Source organism: Ictalurus punctatus, chromosome 14 (genome assembly GCF_001660625.3).
Source record: "Ictalurus punctatus breed USDA103 chromosome 14, Coco_2.0, whole genome shotgun sequence".
NCBI lineage: Eukaryota > Metazoa > Chordata > Actinopteri > Siluriformes > Ictaluridae > Ictalurus > Ictalurus punctatus.
In genome coordinates, this window is record NC_030429.2 from 2,055,993 (window position 1) to 2,075,202 (window position 19,210).

The 19,210-nt window shown below is 41.2% G+C and overlaps 1 protein-coding gene across 3 annotated transcripts in view; it reads left to right on the forward strand.

Moving 5' to 3' along the window:
• The window catches only part of ptn (pleiotrophin), a 39,471-nt gene extending 20,423 nt beyond the window's left edge, over positions 1 to 19,048 (forward strand). For all 3 annotated transcript variants that reach the window (XM_017485996.3, XM_047159865.2, XM_017485997.3), the window contains exons 2-5: positions 10,480 to 10,571; positions 10,709 to 10,882; positions 13,530 to 13,694; positions 18,065 to 19,048. In XM_017485996.3, coding sequence (XP_017341485.1) covers positions 10,481 to 10,571; positions 10,709 to 10,882; positions 13,530 to 13,694; positions 18,065 to 18,120 — 486 coding nt within the window. In that variant the 5' untranslated portion in view covers position 10,480 and the 3' untranslated portion in view covers positions 18,121 to 19,048. The remainder of the gene's footprint in view (positions 1 to 10,479; positions 10,572 to 10,708; positions 10,883 to 13,529; positions 13,695 to 18,064) is intronic.
• Positions 19,049 to 19,210: the final 162 nt, after the last annotated feature.

A 19,210-nucleotide genomic window follows, 5' to 3' on the forward strand; every position in this document is an offset into this window, starting at 1 on the left:
GGCGGTTGTTCATTAGTGTGAGACGACGTGTCGACTGTGAACAAAGAAAGCATTTAGATATTAGTGCTCATAGACACACTGTGGTCCCACTCCAAAATTACCGTTATTGTGCATGTGTGAAAGTGTAAACAATCAGAATGATTCGACCTATTTAATGCTCTGATATATTTCTCCATTACAGTCTTTCTCCTTCTCTCTCTATCTCTAGCTGCTGAACGGGTTGCCATGTGCTTGTAAATTACAGCTTCTTGTTCTGTTCGTCATTTAGAACATCAGATACTCGAAATCATTGCAAGTATACATGTCATCATGGGTTTTTCAACTTCTGGATTACTTTTCCTAGTACAACCCCAATTCCAAAAAAGTTTATGTGTAAAATGTGAATAAAAACAGAATGCAAATCTATGAGATTTGCAAATCTCATAAACCCATATGTTTGAAATTCTTTTTGGAAACAATGGGTGCTGCGTACTCTAAACTAAAGAGGACTAAAGAGGAGAGGGACCATTCGGATGGTATGGGGGTGCGTTAGTGCTTATGGAATGGGCAGCTTGCACATCTAGAAAGGCACCATCCATGCTGAAAGGGATATACAGATTTCAGAGCAACATCTGCTTCCATCAAGATTCCCTCCAATCTTTACTTCTGAGAGACTCTGCCCCTCTAAGCTACTTTTTTTTTATACCCAATCATCTTACTGGCCTGTTGCCAATTAACCTAATTAGTTGCAAAATGTTCCTCCAGAAACTTTTTGAGCGTTAGTAAGAATAAAAATGAGCTCGGGGTCAAGCTGTGCTGTCGTTGGCTGCCACAACAACAGCAATATACTTTAGAAAATCCTGGAAAGTTCTCATTGTCAAGCTTCTGTTGTTTGTGTAGTTGACTGTTTCCCAGCCAGCTCCTAGTCTGCTGGTTTGCTATTGTTCCAGTGTTTACGTTCCTAGTTCATGTTTCACTGCTTTAGTTGTTTGTTTGTTTTTCTCCACTTTTTCTAATAAATCTGCCCTTGCATCTGCTGCCTCATCAGTGACCTGACAGGTGGATATGTTCAAAATGAACTTACTGCATTAATATAGCTTGAGCAATAACATGGAGCTTAAGCGTAGTTCAGGCAGAACACGACACTAACCAGTATCAGCTGACACTCAGCTGATAAGCCACCCACAATGGCAACATCAGCTTCTCAAATAAATTAAATTCTCTAAGCGGGGTGGTCCTGTATTTATATAAAAAAGTATCCAATACGATATTAAAATATACTCGTAAAAGTATCAATTAAACGTATCAAATTAATGTGTTTACGGTATGATTCGATTGAGCACATTATTTTTTAAATGATATTTACAATGTATCTAGACAGTTATTTCTGTATGTTCTGAATTCAGTTCAGTGTATTTGTTCTATTTGGATCAGACACTGTGTGTAGTGTGCATTAGTTCAAGATTGAAGAAGGCCTATGCTGTATACAAGTTGATTTTACTTTGTGATGTGTGTTTTTATGTTATTTAATGGTTGGACACACACACACACACACACACACACACACACACACACGTATGTGCGCATCTGACCTGCACAGCATTGTAATAATGGAGCTATATTGACAAGCTCAGTCATCAGCGCTGCCTACTGAGCTCGTGTAGAAGGATCTGATGAGCACAACCTTCTCGCCCATTTGCTTCCTGCAGAGCCGACGTCATGTGATTTCGCATGCATCAGGAACTGTACATGACATTTCCGCGATATCCCATAACCGTCTCATCTGCATTTGACTTGCATGTCTTCCTTTTGAGCATAACAACTCCATCATCATTTTACTAGATTTATCACTATTAATTATATAAGGTATTCGCGCACTAAAACAGATGCTGAATAATAATGAAGTTTTGAGTATTCTTCTACGTGTCATTACATTCGAATTGTTCATGGAATATAAACCATAATTATCATACCATAATGAAATTAGCCAGACAGATATACAATGATGTCAATACAACAAACTGGCATTTTTGTACCTCTTTTTAAAAGTGTTAGTTTCTACTCATTTGCTCAACTATTAAGCTGAGGACCTGATTAGCAAACTACACTGCTATGCATCTAGAGAAATTACTAGCTATTCAGTGTTTTAGCAACAGCCTACAACAAATCAGTAACAATCATAACTGCATAAATGTAATAAAAGCATATTCTTATGAAATAGGAATGAACATGTGTTTGTTTTATCTTTATCAAGCTCGGTGATGAAAATTTCACATGGCTATATCCTTGTAGCTAGTTTTCTATATGAGAGACAGATAACACGTTGGATAACATTAGCCGTTGAAAGCAAGCCAATGGCTTGGCTTTGTACAATAATGTAGAATACCAACAGAAATGGATGAATTCAGTTAAAATTGAAATGGATAACTAGCAGAGAGGAATCATAAACACACAAAAGACAAGGAGTACACCACAAACCCCCATACTGCATACTGAATAGTATGTCACAATAGTCATGACACTATTGTTGGTGTATTAATTCGATATACTAGCCAGGCATACCATAGCCAGGATTTTTGTCGTCCCAGGAGTCCCAGCCTCCCTGAGAACTGTAGTATAAATCTGTCTATTTTAGTTCATTTAGTTCATGAAAGCATCAAATAATTTCAGTAACAACACTGAAGAAAATTGTACTAGAAATTAGACTAGAATGCAGCATTGGCATTAACGGGCTAAAACTGGTGGTCAAATAGACACCATGCCTGAACTGAAATAAGCCTGGTAGTCTTTATTGTTTTGGAAAAAACAAAAAACTTGTCATCAGATAATTTTAACACATCTTGCATGTGTTGGTGTCTGCTGGCATTTGTCTGGGCAGTGTGTTAGCTGTTATAACGTTACCCAGCCTTCAACAGAATTTTGAGTGCTTTCTACCCAGTAAAAAACAAATACCATTCTATAAGGTAGTATGAAGTTGAGGAGTATCATGTTTTACTTATGAAACTTCTTCATCTGGTTCAGTCGTATAGCAGATTGCTTCCTAAATTCAGCACCGTCTGTCTCTCCATCCATCAAAGTCGTAGTCGTGTGCGGTGTTTCGGATATAATGGATTGTGGTTGTTGGGATCCTCATGAATTGTGAGAAAGACAGAGAAGAAATGCACGGAAAGTTGTGAGCCAGAAGATCTGTGAGCAATGAGAAGGAGACTAGGAGGAACTACAAAACATGCTGTATTTGCTGTTTGTTTTGATGGTGGAAGAAGTGTATTTTGCACATCATAAAAACTTAGTGTGAGGGGTGGAGTTACCAGTCACCTTTCTTATGACTTCATTCTTATAAAATACAATTAAATTCCTACTGAATTTGAATGCATTGTCTGTTATTTGCTGAAAATGGCACAAGCTAAATCCCCACAGGTAAAACACATGGGCTCTGTCGTGAAGCAGATGCTTGTCAGTGCAAATGACAAGAGAAAGAGTTTCAGCCCCCTCACAGCACTTCTAATCGTTTTCTGTTTTCTGCCATGGTGTGAGCAATTACCCTGCCACCTGTCTCAGAGAAAACACCTATCTGTGCTACACAATGCCGTATCCATCATGCTGCACAGCACAAGATTTTTATATATTGGTGGAAAACAAATGTCCCCTCAAGAACAGGAACTTACTTAATTGACTATTACCAAAAAGATTTCCTTTTTGCTCTTCTCATAGATTTTGTAGTAGGAGGAGTTTAACAAAAACAGCCTCAAAAAAAAAAAAAAAAAAAAAAAAAAATTTAAGTCATGCAGCTATCACACTGACTATGGGCTACTATCTAGTGAATTTTTAGAGTAGTTGAGAGTAAACAACAAACAGGTCAGTTTGAGTGTTTTTAGATGCACCTTTGTTTAAATATGTTCAATACAGCAGGTCACAGAAAATCCAATATCATTAACCAGGGTTGCCAGATTTCAGCATCATTTCCACCCCAATTACCACAATAAAATCCTTCTGTATATCACATATACTGTATGCAGTTACAATTTTATAAAGATTAACAATTGTTGTATGGCCTTCCTAATACTGTGTAAGTCCCCCTTGTCCCCCTTATCCTGCTAAAAGAGGCCACTGCCATAAGGGGTGTACTTGGTCTGCAACAATATTTAAGTAGGTGGTACGTGCCAAAGTAACATCCACATGAACGCCAGGACCCAAGGTTTCCCAACAGAACATTGCTCAGAGCATCACACTGCCTCTACCTGCTTGCCTTCTTCCCATAGTGCACCCTGTGCCATCTCTTCCCCTCATAAGCAATGCACACGCACCCAGCCGTCCACATGATGTAGAAGTAAATATGATTCATCAGACCACGCCACCTTCCTCCATTGCTCCATGGTCCAGTTCTGATGCATTGCAGTTCTGGAATCATGCAGATTGTAGGTGCTTTTGGCAGTGGGCAGGGGTATGCATGGGAACTCTGACCAGTCTGCAATCAAGCAGCCCCATATGAAGCGAGCTGCGAGGTATTGAGTGTTGTGGCACCTTTTTTTTCATCATAGCATTAACTTTTTCAGCAATTTGTGTTACAGTAGCTTCTGTGGTATCGAACCAGATCGGCTAGGCTTTGCTCCCCACATGCACGCACAATGAGCCTTGGTCACCTATAACTGTTCCAGTTCATCAGTTGTCCTTCCTTGCACCACTTTTGGTATGTACTAACCACTGCATACACCCCACAAGCCCTGACATTTTGGTGATGCTCTGACCCAGACGTCTAGTCATCACAATGTATTTTTTGTCAAAGTCTCTCAGATCCTTGTGCTTGCCCATTTTTCCTGCTTCCAACACATCAACTTTGAGAACTGACTGTTCACTTGCTGTATAATATATACCACCCCTTGACAGTTGCCATTGTAATGAGATAATTAGTTTTATTCCCGTCACCTGTCAGTGGTTTTAATGTTATGGCTGTTTGGTGTATGTCAACATGCCTTTTCAAATGAGATGGAGTTCATGCTTAATGAAAAAAGGGGTGCTTCTATTTTCTTTGTGCAGTTCAGGAGAAGTGGAACAGTGCAGGAGGAGAGATGTTGGTGGGCTTTCTGGCCCATGGGTTGTGCTAAGGCGCTAAGGAGGTGAAACGCTGGTGACTGGGAGTAGGGAAACAGGTGGTCAGCAGTGAATGGTGGTGTCAAGCAGTCCAGGGGCGTCCTTGAGAATCTGGGTTGCAGACTCTCTATGCGGTACAGGTGGAGGTACAGCGTTGTCTTTGTTGCTGTCATCAGTTTCTGGCAGAGAGAGAGAGTGAGAAATGGGTTAAAATACATGCGGAGACAAAACATGCTCACCTTGCTGTGTCTGATGCACCCTTTTATACTCTCCCAGCTTCTCTAGAATGGTGAGGAGCTGCCACCATTATTATTAGCTGCCATCAGTGCTCTGTTTCACCACCCTGCCTCGTGGCCATGTGTTCTCTCACAGTCCATAACAATGGTGCTGAAATGGCACTGTCCCTGTCGTGAGAGGAGCGTGTAGTGATTTAAATACACAAGCTGGAGGCCCACCATCACATTATCCCCCCTTGGCTCTAAGCCTACTGCCAGCAGTGTCTGTGCTCAGACACTGAACCTCTGTGAAAGGTCATCAGCATTGCTGTGGTGGGCCCCCATTCAAGGTTGCACTGGGAACGAGAAGTTCTGCAACGAAAGAAACCATTGAGTTATCTTGGCAATTGTGTACTTGGTCTTGGCCATTCACTGGAGGGGAGCCTACAAGGCAGTAGCTGAGATCCTCGGTGGCCCACTTTATAGCCAGGGCTTCTTGTTCAATGGCGGGGTACCCCTCTTTGATCATAGAATTTTTACTGAAAATTTACATTTTACATTACACCCCATCCAACAACCCCAACAAACAACCACAGCCAAAACCAAAAGAAAGGGGGAAACAAAAAACAAAAACAAACACAAACAAACAAACATAAAAACCCAAAACAACAACAACAACAACAAAAAGTAGTAAGATGATCAGGAATTACAGTCTACCTCTCCTCAATCCACCACCAGGGTGCGTACATCATTGAAGTAGGTAATAAATTGTGCCCATTTTCCCCAAAAATGAGTCACCCCTGCCTCTGATGTTGTACTTGATTTTTTCAAGTTTTAAAAAGAAGATTAAATCCTTAAGCCAGACTGATATAGAGGGGGGTTGTGGAGAGGTCCAAGACAACAGTATTCTGCGCCGAGCAAGTAACGATGCAAAGGCCACAACACTAGCTTCTTTATGGTTCAGAGGTTGACGCTGAGATGGAACACTAAAGATGCCAATTAAAGGACAGACATCTAATTTGATTTTAAGGACGTCGGACATAGTTTTGAAGAAAGAGTTCCAAAAGTTCTGCAGTTTGGGACAGAATGCAAACATATGACTGAGGTTACAGGGTGAAAGTTTGCATTTTTCACACGACAGGAACATTGGGATATATTTTAGATAGTTTACTCCTAGAGAGGTGAGCTCTATGGACCACTTTAAATTGTATGAATCTAAGTCTAGCACAGGACGTGGTGGTACGTATATTATGTACGCTCTGCCCCAGTAATCATCCTCAAGCTCCAGGTCCAATTCCTCTTCCCAAGCACTAATGGTTTTGATATTGTAAGAATCGTCCTGTGACCATATCATTGCATATATCCGTGAGATAATGCCACCCTTATGAGGATTCAGTTTGAACACCTCTTCCCATGCAGACTTTGTAGGTAAGGAGGGAAAACCAGCGAATAGGGAGGAGACACAATGCCTAACTTGAAAGAAACGGAATAGGTGAGATGGAGGCAGACTGAATGACGAGGACAACTCAGAAATTTTGCACACACATTACTAATGAAAAGATCCTCAAAGCGTTTCAGACCCTTCTTTTCCCACAAAGAGAATGTGGAATCCATAAAGGAGTGGGGAAAGAGGTGGCTTTTACATATAGGTGCCATGGTTGAGGCCGAGATGGATTTAAAATGACGGCGAAACTGATAGAAAATTTTCAGAGAGGTACATTCTATTGGATTATCTGTGTATTGTGAAAGGGCTATAGGAAGGGAGGTTGAAGTACAACACTTTGAAGTACAAGGCTTCTAAGTGGCACCATGGAAGAGAGGGGGCCTGGTACCCCTCTTTGAATTTGGTCAGCTTCCTGCTCATGTACAACATAGGGTGCTCCTCTCTGTAAAAGTTCTGGGAGAGCATGACATCCAGCCTGGTCTCAGAAGCATGTTGTGGATGGTAAAGGACTGGTTGAAAGGACAATTCTCCAGTAATACTCTGTCAACCCCAAGAAGGCACATACCTGTGATTTGGTGGTGGGGTGTGGGTACCCTTTGACTTCCTCAATTTTCTTCTCTTGTAGCTTTAGAAAACCACAGGTACAGTGTCTTGGTCAGCCTCAGATGGCACTTTCATGGGTTAGCCATCAGGCCGGCCTAATAAAGCTCACCAGGACCTCTCTGCAATCGTGCAGGTGGTCTGACCATGTGGTGGAGTGAATTATGATGTTGTCCAGGTAGTCTACTGCTAACTGTTAATAGGGACATAAGACGATGTCCATGAGGGGCTGGAGTATTGCAGGCACTCTGAGAAGCTCGAAGGGGAGAAGCCAGTATTTCCAGTGGCCACTGGAGGTACTAATCCCTGTTTTGGGCTTTGCATCTGGGGCTAAGGCTACCTGCTAGTACTCTTTAGTGAGGTCCAGTGTGGAAACAAAGTGGGCTCTCCCCAAGTGTAACACCAGGTCATCCACCTGGGGGAGGGGGTAGCTGTCAAAGCCTGAAACCTGGTTGAGCTTCCAAAAGTCATTACACAGCCTGAGACTTCCGTTGGGCTTTGGAACCACTATGATGGGGCTGGACCAGAGGCTGGTTCTTCACCTTTGGCCAGGTGTCTCATTCCTAGGACCACTGAGAACACGTCAGCAAACTGGTCCACCAGCTCTGTCAGGTCTTGTCGCCATGAGCGGGTCAGGCCTTCCCCCTTTTGGACCATGGTATGCTCTGGAGGATCTAAGGGCACATCAGCAAAAGTAGGCAGCACAGGGGCAGGCTCAATCCAATTTTTCAGTAGGTTGATGGTATACAACTGTGTGTCTTGATGCTTACTGTGCTTTTGTAGGCAGGAGTTTACTGGGCCCACCCGTTCAAGGACGGGCACAGACGGGGTCTCTTTTCCCCTTGACTACCAGAATCGGGGTACTGGGGAGTGTTATCCCATCAGGGACTGGGGAAGAGCTCTCTCCTGTCCCCTCTGCTGATTTCCAGAGTGGACAGGGTGCATTCCAGTGTTTCAGCCATCCTTCTTGGTTTTGCACAGCAGAGGGTCCATTTGTGCTCTAGTGTAGCTCTGAGCTTGTGAACCCACTTGTGGATCTCTTCCACTGTGTTGATGGGGTGACAGTAGATACTACTGTAGCCCTAGAATTTCTTCTGTTGATGGAGGCTTGTCTCCTGCAGGTGCTTCAGCATTGGGTCCTTGGTGTGGGTGGGGGGTGGGTCTGTGCTCATACCTGCATTCTCCACCAGTGTAGCAACTCGTGGCCGTGGCAGGCCAAACACAGACACAGGAGATTCAGGATTAGTGAAAACATGGGTTCTTTAATTTTCTTTGTGCAGTTCAAGAGTGGAATGCTGCAGGTGGAGGGAGGGGAGGTTGGCTGGCTTTCTGGGATGTGGGTTGTACTGAGGAGCTAGGGAGGTGAATCATGGTTGACCAGGTGCAGGTGGTCAGTGGTGATTGGTGGCATCGAGAGGTCCAGTGCCTTCCCTTGAGATTCAGGGGGAGTCTTTGTTGTTGACGTCGGTTTCTGGCAGAGAGAGAGGGAAAAACGGGTCAACATACGTGCAGAGACAAAACTTTGCTTCGTCCACTGCACCCTTTTATACACTCCCACCTTCTCTGGGAGGGTGAGATGCTGCTGCCATTATTAGAGTCATGCTCTGTTTCGCCACCCCACCTCGTAGACACGCGATTTCTCGTGGTCCATGACAATGGTGCTGAAGTGGCCCTGTCCCTTCAGCACTCAGGTGGCAGTTGCGGGAGGAGCATGCAGTGATTTAAATGCGAGGTCTGGAGGCCCTCAGCCACAGAGGTAAAGGACGTGGCTCACTTTAAACAAGACTATACTTAATTCAGCATACTGAAACATTTTACTGAGTTAGGGCCAGTTCAACACTAGATTATCCATATTCAGACACTTATACATGTATATCACTAACTGCATTTTTTAGCATGAAAAGGTCATGGCTGGGGATGAATTGGCACGATTCTTGATCTTTTTTTTCTGCATTGCTAAACTTGATTAGATACTAAACTGAAATAATTGGATGATATTCCAGTCCACAGTCTGCTCTTCACTGATTAATGAACAGACTGAGGGAACGGCAACAATTATGCTGGCAGAAACTATGGAGCTAAAAATAAAAAGTGGAAAGCACAAATTTGAGGAGGAAAACGAGGCAGAAAGAGGGAGAACGCGAGGAAGGAGGAAGCAGACTCGTATTTATTTGAAACTAAAGAATACAGATAATGTCATCAGTAGGCTGCACCTTCACGGCAGTTCGAGCACAATGAAGCACTTTGGCTTCAGATGCTCAATAGTTACCCACATCTCATGCCCATTTTTCCTTAGAGCAGCCTGAGTGCTTTTCCGCTACTTTAACATGATAAGAGAGAGAGAGGGAGAGAGAAAGAGAGAGAAAGTGATGAGAGTGAGGGTGATGAAGAGATTACCTTTGAAGTAATGAGAGAAAAAATAAATTGAGTGTTGTTAGAGTTCATGATTAAAGGCGGTTTAAATGTGTGTTTTTGGTACCAGTCTGAACCAGACAGCAAGTGAGAGATGAATGATCATGTGGCTCCACTGACTGCACTTCGAGTCTAATATCTCAACCTGGGTGGTATGAAGAATTTCCACAGTATGAGACCTGATGAGAAACATCTGTCACACATTATCTCAGTGTGCACAATATCCTATATTGAAATTGCTATTGCAAGGAAACTTTAGAACTTCACAAAGTGCTCAGAACCCTTCCTATAATATATAATGGTAATTGGGGTACTATTAAGATCACGGAGACATTGAAGAAAAATAACTCCTAGAGTCTCTCATTATAAAATAAGGGCATGATAGGACAAAAAACAAGCAGTTAAATGATAGCATGAGCTAAATATATTGTGTTATATTTCATGATTTCTTTTCTTATCATACAATTTTACACAGTATAATGCAACTTTGAAATTGCATTGTCTATATAATGATAATGATAATGATAATGATAATGAGTCTTTACTGGTCACATATACAGTAGAGCACAGTGAAATTGTTTTCTTCACATACCCCAGCCTGTGAGGAAGCTGGAGTCAGAGCGCAGGGTCAGCCATGATACGGCCTATTTATACGGATGTTTGACTGAACCTAGGAATAGCAATGCAATTAATGAATGGTTTTCTAAAACAATCTGTGGTAATGTCTGTGCTCTGTCCCAGCATGCAGCTGAAGCAGTGGGTGTGTGTGGCTGTTCTGGCTCTCTTGCTTGTCACAGATGTGCTAGCAGAAGCAGGGAATGCAGAGAAACAAGGTAAATAATATGTCATTATGAATTTTGTGCAGGTAAACCAATCCATCCTAATTAAGCCAGTGGTAAGACACCATGTAGCTCTGAGCTGTGTGTGATTTCATATCTGTGTGTGTGCGTGTGTGTGTGTGCTCTCACAGGTAAGAAAGAACGTAAGTCAGGATGTGGAGACTGGCAATGGAGTGTCTGTGTGGCACATGAGGGTGACTGCGGCCTGGGCACTAGAGAAGGAACCCGTACGGGCGCTGACTGCAAGCAGAAAATCAAAACTCAGCGATGCAAGATTCCCTGCAACTGGAAGAAGCAGTTTGGAGGTGAATGTCATGTATAATAAGCCAACCTTGCCAGCTCTTTAGTAGGTTTAGAAGCATGTTCCCATCGAAGATATAGGTCATGTGATCCTGTTCTTTCATGGGGAGCCTGCTGCCGTTACCAAAATGGGAATCGTCTCCATTTGTAAAATGCCTGATAGCTCTGGATCGCAACGACTGATGCATTTGACCCGTTAAAAAGAGCTCTTCTGAAAATGACGCCTCAGGCACTGCCACAGACCTCATTATATTTCAATTGAACAAAAGTCTCCAGGTCATACACTTTGCTTATACGTTCGATCAAATTTTTGGAGAACCGGACCACGGGTCTTTTATACACAGTAGAACATTACTGGTTTAGGTTATTGTTTCCCCTATGGGACACTATATTGCACACATTAATGAAACGAATGACCACCTGTACGTATTAATAAACAACCGTGCAAATTTATATTTTAACTCCGTGTTTCCCATACATGTATTTCGGAACTGCTCGGTTAAACTTCCCAGCGTGCTGTGAAAATGAAAGGCACTTCGGTGTCTTAGCCGGAACATTGATTCAGTTCGTCGTGTCTGCCCCCAAAGAATGCAAGACTGAGCTAGTGAAATATTAAGACACATGGGTATATCTACTGTGAACCTCTTGAGAAAATTATTTGTAAAATGAAGCATACATGCAATGACATTTTGAACGTAAATACATATTGCTACAGGACACTCAGTGGAAGCAAGAGCTCCTGTCCAAGCATTATTAATATCTCAGTCTATATACTGGCGTTAAGAAATTGGTCACATCAAGCCAAGACTAACAAGCTGCTAGCAAGCTGGAACTCATTCCCCAAAGGCCCTGGATGGATCTCATGGTGGATTTTGTAACTGGCCTTACTTACTTTTTCATTTTTGGTTTTACTGTTGGTTCCAATAGCCCTTAGGTAGACCAACATTTTTTTTGGATTCCTCTCAGTTTTTTATTATTATGTGACCAATAGTTTTTCTACACCAGGTTTTGAGAGAAAATGCTAGTATTTAATGTTATGAATGTTATAATAATTATTTTGTTAGAGGAGTAGAAAGTAGTCTTCTTTAAATGTGGAAAATGTGAATAATTACTCTGTGTTTATTTTTTCCCCCCTTCAAGGTTCATTTTGAGGCACGTTTGTGTCCATTTGGTCCCTTAGAGGGAAGGGTTCATGAAAATCAATAAAGTTATTCTGACTCATTACCTTTATCCTATGATTGTCGTGCAGCGATCAGCCAGCAGAGGGCTTCGGAGAAACAGGATGAGTGAGAACAGATGAACTCAAACCAGGAGTGAGAGGCCCCTCCTTGGACTGGTGCCCTGTAGCTCCTTCCCAGCACCTGGGCTCACATATTATACTGACAAACTAGTCTTGATTTTCCATCTTGTCATGCACCGTGGTTCATAAGCGATATACCTAATTGTAACTGAAAACATTTGTACATTTGTATTTTTATTCCTGTGCACCACGTCTTCTTCATGTGGGTTCATCTTCCACTTGAAATTCTGCATTGGTATCAAATTCTCGTTTTGCTTCAAAATGCTGCTCTCTGTTCATTCATCGAATCGTGACCATTGTGAAACGCGTCTATCCTAATTCCAGCATGACAGTGCCCCCATCCACAGGGCATGAGAGCTCACTGAAATGGTTTGACGAGTATGAAAATTCTGTAAATCATATGCTATCATATGCTAACGCCATAGACCTACTGGAGATTCTGGTGTGACATGTTAGACAGCACTTGCCACCACCATCATCAGATCTTTTGGAAGAATGGGGTTCATCCTTCCGTATATTACCAAAGACTTGTAGAATCTCTCATTCTCTCGTGGTTCACTGAAGCTGTTCTGGTGGCACAACCTCTTATTTTTTTGCTTTCATTTGTCACCAGTCTGTATTTTTGCTTTGTAACATTCTTACTCTGGGCGGCTGTGGATCAGGTGGTAGAGCGGGTCGTCCTCTAATCGTAGGGTTGGCGGTTCAATTCCCGGCTCACGTGACTCCACATGCCAAAGTGTCCTTGGGCAAGACACTGAGCCTCAAGTTGTTCCCGATGGCAAGTTAGCGCCTTGCATGGCAGCTCTGCTACCATTGGTGTGTGAGTGTGTGTGTGAATGGGTGAATGAGAACCAGTGTAAAGCGCTTTGGAAACACTAAGGTTAAAAAAGCGCTATATAAACGCAGACCATTACTCTATACTGTATATTCTATATTTCAGGGGACGTGATCCCTGTGTCTTTGTCACATTACCAAGTTTGCATCAGTACTTATATTCATAATATGCGCATTGTGACCATCTTTTCAACAGACTTAGAAGCATTTGCCTTTACTCTTCCAAATCTGTATCCTGTAATGATTGATAATCTAGAGAGATTGTGAGTTTTTCAAGTTCCTCTTAAGGTTTCTTCGTCATGTCGAGTCAGGGAATCTACATATCTACGTTATGTAAAGTTGTTTTGGAACAAATAAAATGTTACATTTTCTGCTAAGAAACTTTCCTTTGACAACATAACAGCACTGAGTCTTAATACTCAGCCACGGAGACGTTTGTTCATAACCTTTTCAGCCATCTTTACCAATCTTTCCAATATCTGAATGCATGCCCCTGTGGGTTCATTTTTCTTGTGCAGGTGAATGCAAGTATGATTTCCAGTTATGGGGTGAGTGTGATGTAATCACAGGGATGAAGACCCGGACTGGCACGCTGAAACGCGCTCTCCCGGATGCTAACTGTCCCGCCACTGTGTCTGCCACCAAATCCTGTGGCAAGACCAAGACCAGGTCCAAGCTACAGGGTGGGTTTAATCACATCTTTACACAAACACACTCACTTCTCAGAATGCATTTCTCTAAAATATCTAACTAGCCTTTTGTTAAGTATCATATTTGAAATTGACTCCATTGCTGTCGAGTCGAAACACAACCTGGAGGGAAACCTGATGGGTCCAATTCCTGGTACATTTCCAATTCTTTCAGACCGGATTATGCTTAATGGTATTTTCAACTGCTTAGTGAAAAAAACAACAAAAACCTGTGTATTTTATATCCATTACATGATCTGTGTAGGTCAACAGCCATCTCCATTGTTTTGAATGTTCTTTTATTTTATGTGTGCAACCTCATATTTATATCCTCATGGATGAGGACAGGGTTAAAGACAACAGAGGTCCTGGGGAATAAGCAAATAATAATAATAATAATAATAATAATCATAATAATAATAATAATAATAATAATAATAATAATAATAATAATAATAATAATAATAATAAGTAAGCAAGTAATAATAATATAAGCTTTTCAAGCTATTTTTTAATATTTCTTTAAAATATTCCTTAGGGTCATCAGCAATTTTGCCACATATCATTTTGATAGAAATTGCTATTATTTAAAAATAAAAAAAAAGTTGTTCTAATGAGAATGGTTTATTCTTCGAAAAGATAAATCGTTTATTCGAAAGGTTGAGTGGACATTTTGTCATTTTTGTTCATTTGTGTAAAGGGTGCCCGTAGTTTCCAGAGGACGTTGTATTTTGTACTTCATTACAAATACCAAAAGATAAACAACTAAAACATTTCTATTTTACACCACATCCTTTCCTTATTTAAAGGGACTCTTTTTATAGTGCATCGTTCTGGTACTCAAACGTTCTCAGATAATCCTAGTGTAAATATGTTGACGAGGGAAAAAACGACCACCGATCTGTCTATATGCTAGCTGGCATTTGACAGTCGCAAGGTTTGTGTGAAGAGGTCTGAAACTGGAGAGGAAGATGAGTGGGCGATAATTGTTTTTCTGTGTAAAATCTGCCATTAAAAAAAACAAAAAAAACCCCAGAAACAAATGAACCCAGAAGTTTTATTTTTTTTAATCTGTGCAGAAGCAATCCCAGGCATATGGTGGAACAAATGAAACACCATTGATGGCACTGGCATTTGTCTCTCTCTTTCATCACTCTCTGCGATCCTCTTCTACACACTTTTATCCTCTCTGATTATTATAATTATTTAGAGCGATGAACTAATTCTACAGCTCTTAAACAGATCTACAGTATCGCTGCAGCTTTGCTTTTAAGGTGCTCACAACACCTTCAAGTAAGACCTTTGAGTGAGGGTGTCGGGTGAGGGGTTATACACACACGCACGGAAACACATGACATCCGAATATCTCAGAAGTTCAACGCTTGGAGTTTGTTGGGAAGTGAGAGAGAGACAGAGAGAGAGAGAGAGAGAGACAGAGAGAGAGAGACAGAGAGAGAGAGAGAGAGAGAGAGAGAGAGAGAGAGAGAGAGAGAGAGAGAGAGAGAGAGAGAGAACAGAACCTAACGCATTCTCATAATTGAGTTTTAGATTGAAATAAAAGCAGACTGCTTTATGTCCTTTGGAAATGTGGATTTCAGTATGAGCAGGTCAGGAAAATATATAATGGAGGAGACAATCATTTCTGCTGAAACATAGAGGAGCGTGCAAGGTGGTTCAACCATGAATAAGCCTCAAATAGCCTCTCTTTTAGGCTCTATTTACACCTCACGATCTGTATCTGGATGTCAATATCTGGATAAACAACATTTCCTCACCTTAGCTATTGCAGCAGGCATTCCTGTGCGCTGTGATCGAATCGTTTGCTTAATATGGAAATATGCTGTCTGTTTAGAGGGGGCTTGGACATTGTATATCAGTAACATGCGTATGTGTAAAGGAAAAAATTCCTTGCACTGACTCACCAGTCTAGTGGGAAGTGTTGTGTTTTGTATATATCCATCAGCGGTTCACACACTCCAGGAGCTGTGCATAGTACGTACGTCCAGAAATCTTAAAAAACGACGTTCGCTAGATGTTTGCTCCCGAGCTAAAACGTTCCTGTCCGTCAGGTTTCCTGTTCAAATGTTTAGCGATTTCATGTACAGCGATGAGCTTTCTGCCGTCGTCGTGATTGCTGTCATGGGCTTCGTCTCAAATCAAGAACTCTGACCTTACTTTCAAAACTATTTAATGATCTAGAAAAATCCAGAAGACTGGGACACAAACAGACCTTTCAGCAGGTTTGAAGGCCACATGAGAGGTTTGAAATAAAATCTCTATCCTGTGTTGATATGTTTCTGTAAAGCTGCTTTGAGACAATGTCCATGGTAAAAAGCGCTACACAATTGAATTAAAATTGAAGCACTGGACTGTGATAGGAAACCTGGTGAGTGTTAGTTCTCAATAACCGTCTGGAGTAGTACATGAGTGTGCGATTTGAGACGCAACACAAAGTTGTTTAGTGGAGGTAGTCAGAATAACGAATTCATAATAGTTATTTTAGTCTTTCTAGTCAAATACATCCCTATATATGCACACACACACACACACACACACACACACACACACACACACTGAACTTACCTGCCTCATTCCTGTCCCGTTCCTCATAAAGAATTCCATGCAGTCTCTTCCTCTCTAGTAGGGAAGGCCAGACGTCACCTTTCCTCTGGAGATCTTCCATTAAAGAAGGCACCGATGCAAGAGGTGCATGACTGAGCAACCCGAGGGCCGAATAATACTTGTAATAAGATGTACAGAGCTTAGCACAGCAAAGAGATATGCAAATGAAACATTATGAGAAGCAGCATTAGTCCCTAGATCTCCAGACCATCAGAACATCATTTGGCTCTTCTATTAAAAAAAATAAAATAATAAATTGCAGTGAAGGCAACTGCTGCGAGCTATCAAGTCCATGATGGGTGTTTGAAGAGCCTGGCTCAGACGTGTGTGTGTGTGTGTGTGTGTGTGGGTGTATACGTTCAGGGAGCTGTGCGGTTCTGATAATGAATGTATATATTAAAGCAGCATGAATCATACAGAAATGCTGAATTAAATGTCTCAGCAGCAGACACACGTCCCCCTGCTCCCCAGGAATGTAAATAAACTGAATACGCACACGACTGAAAACAGGTATACAACATGAGTGGTCTACACAGGGAACCCCTGTTAAATGAACACCTTACCTAAACCAAACTGTGTCCAGCTGGACTTACGTGAACTTTGGGGATGTTAATACCACACCATGGGTTTTATTTTATTTATTTATTTATTTTTGTTGTTGTTGTCGTCGTTGTGGTGTTTTAATCTTTAAATGTCAAGCGTATGTTCTGTAGATTTGTTTGCAATCCACGAATATATCATCGAAAACATCCGGATTAATACTTAAACCATCCGAAAGCTGCGAATGGAACCAGCGCTGGTAGAACAACCTGTGTTTGAGGACAACTAGGTTTGATGCTTACAGTCTTCGCATGCGAAAGAACGGCCGCTTGATTTATTGTGTATTGTGCGAATCGTGAATTTTGTGGTATCGATGTACACGTGCGTTCCAAACGCAAAAAGATTTCGAATTGCAAGTAATAGTGTAAATCTAGGCCGAGTGTGGATTTGATTACGTCATCAGAAACTAAAGGTAGTTATATTTCTTTCTTAAAGATGATCACAACTTCTGACCACTCTGTGATTAGCAAAAAAAAAACACAAAACCTATATATATTATGTATTAATATCATTACTAATTAACTAGCTAATTACATTAGTTATAATATTAATTACTTACTATTAGTTATAGTACTTAAAATTACTGGGATTTGTGGTTATTCACAATTTCTAAGATTTTTTATACACAAACTCAAATGTGTATAAATTACACAAATATACGTATTATACACAGCATATCCATTCTCATGGGTTGTTTAAAAAATAAATACTGACATGCTGTTGGCTTAAATGAAATCATCTTAAATTAAATCAGCTTTTTGATCAGAGGCAAGTCAAAACCTGAAGTAGATTAGCTACAGGGAAAAAAAGGAATAGAATAGGTGTTGATTAGATAACTGACATTTTGGCATCGCATATCCGAGAAACTCAACTCGTCTGTTTTAATCGCTACACACCTCAGCCGGTCTCTTTCGCTTCTATTATCATCACACGCAAGCAGACTGACCCTCGTCATCAGCGAAAGGTATCGAAGCCCGCGCTCTTTCTGCAGCTGTTGAGCCGAGGCATTGAAAGATTACGTTCGTTAAAGTGGAGCAGCGCTGGGGAAACCACGGCACGGCAGACCTGCCACATCAGACGTGCCAGAGTCTCGTTTGTGTTTGTGTTGTCGGTGACTGATGCAGTGTCGTGTGTCTCTACAGGCTCGCTGAAGCCGAAACGTGGCGGGAAGAATAAAGAGCAAGCCCCGGTGGACTAGAGGTGAAAAAAAGAGAAGAAATAACAGTCACCCTTCCCCTACACTTCTCTACCCTGAGATGGAAGATACAGGGGCGGCTGTAGTCACGCATGGATGGAAGGACTTAAGAAGACGGAAAAGAGAAAATATTCCTCCCCACTTTCCCCTATAGACCTGTAGGTGATTTGTAGAGGTTTGAATATAAATATACGTATATAATAGTCAATAAAACGTACTAAATCACGTACTCAGTTCATTCTGGCAGGTCGTTTAGCTTTTTTTTCCTTCTTCTTCAAGAAATAAATGCTTGAAATGAGCTAAATGATCTGCCGATACAACAAGACAGTTTCAAGCTTGAAATGCGTACAAAAAAATTCTTTTTAAACAGAGAAACGAGCTTAATAATCTTTATTTAAAAAAAAAATAAAAGAGAACTATGTGAACTGGATTATATTCAGGATATTTGTTCTTGCTAAGATCATCATTTCTGCAGTGTTTATCCGTATACTTCCACGACACAATCCCACGGAATTGTGCTGTGAAACCTTAACAACAGCAATACACCAGATGCAGTATACGATTATTAAACCTATTTCTAGACTCATTTCAAGCTTTGAATTGTCTTATTCTGTTGGCAGACATGATCTTCCAATGGAACAAGACTATTTCAAGAACAAGACTTTAGTTAAACACACACACAAAAAAACCCAACAGTGTATAGAAATAGGTTTAATGACCTTATATTTAGTTTATTGTAATCTTATAATAGGAATTCTAGATAAATCTATATTCAAGATATTTTCACTTGCTAAGCTATGAAAATGTGCAGCAAGCTTCCAGTGTGAAATCCATCTGTCTGTCTGTCTGTCTGTCTGTCTGTCTGTCTGTGGTGATATTACTGCTCCTTCTTACTCCGCGCCACATGAAATAAAGTCATCTATAATCCACAGTTCCGCTCTGATGTCGAATTTGTTGCATTGCCTAAAAACACCAACAGCCACAACAGAATGACTCTCGAGTTGTGTACTGAATTGAGTTTCATTTTCTTATATGGTTCGGTCCTACCAGTATAACGCAATTTTTAAAAAATAAAAAAAAGATTCATATCGCA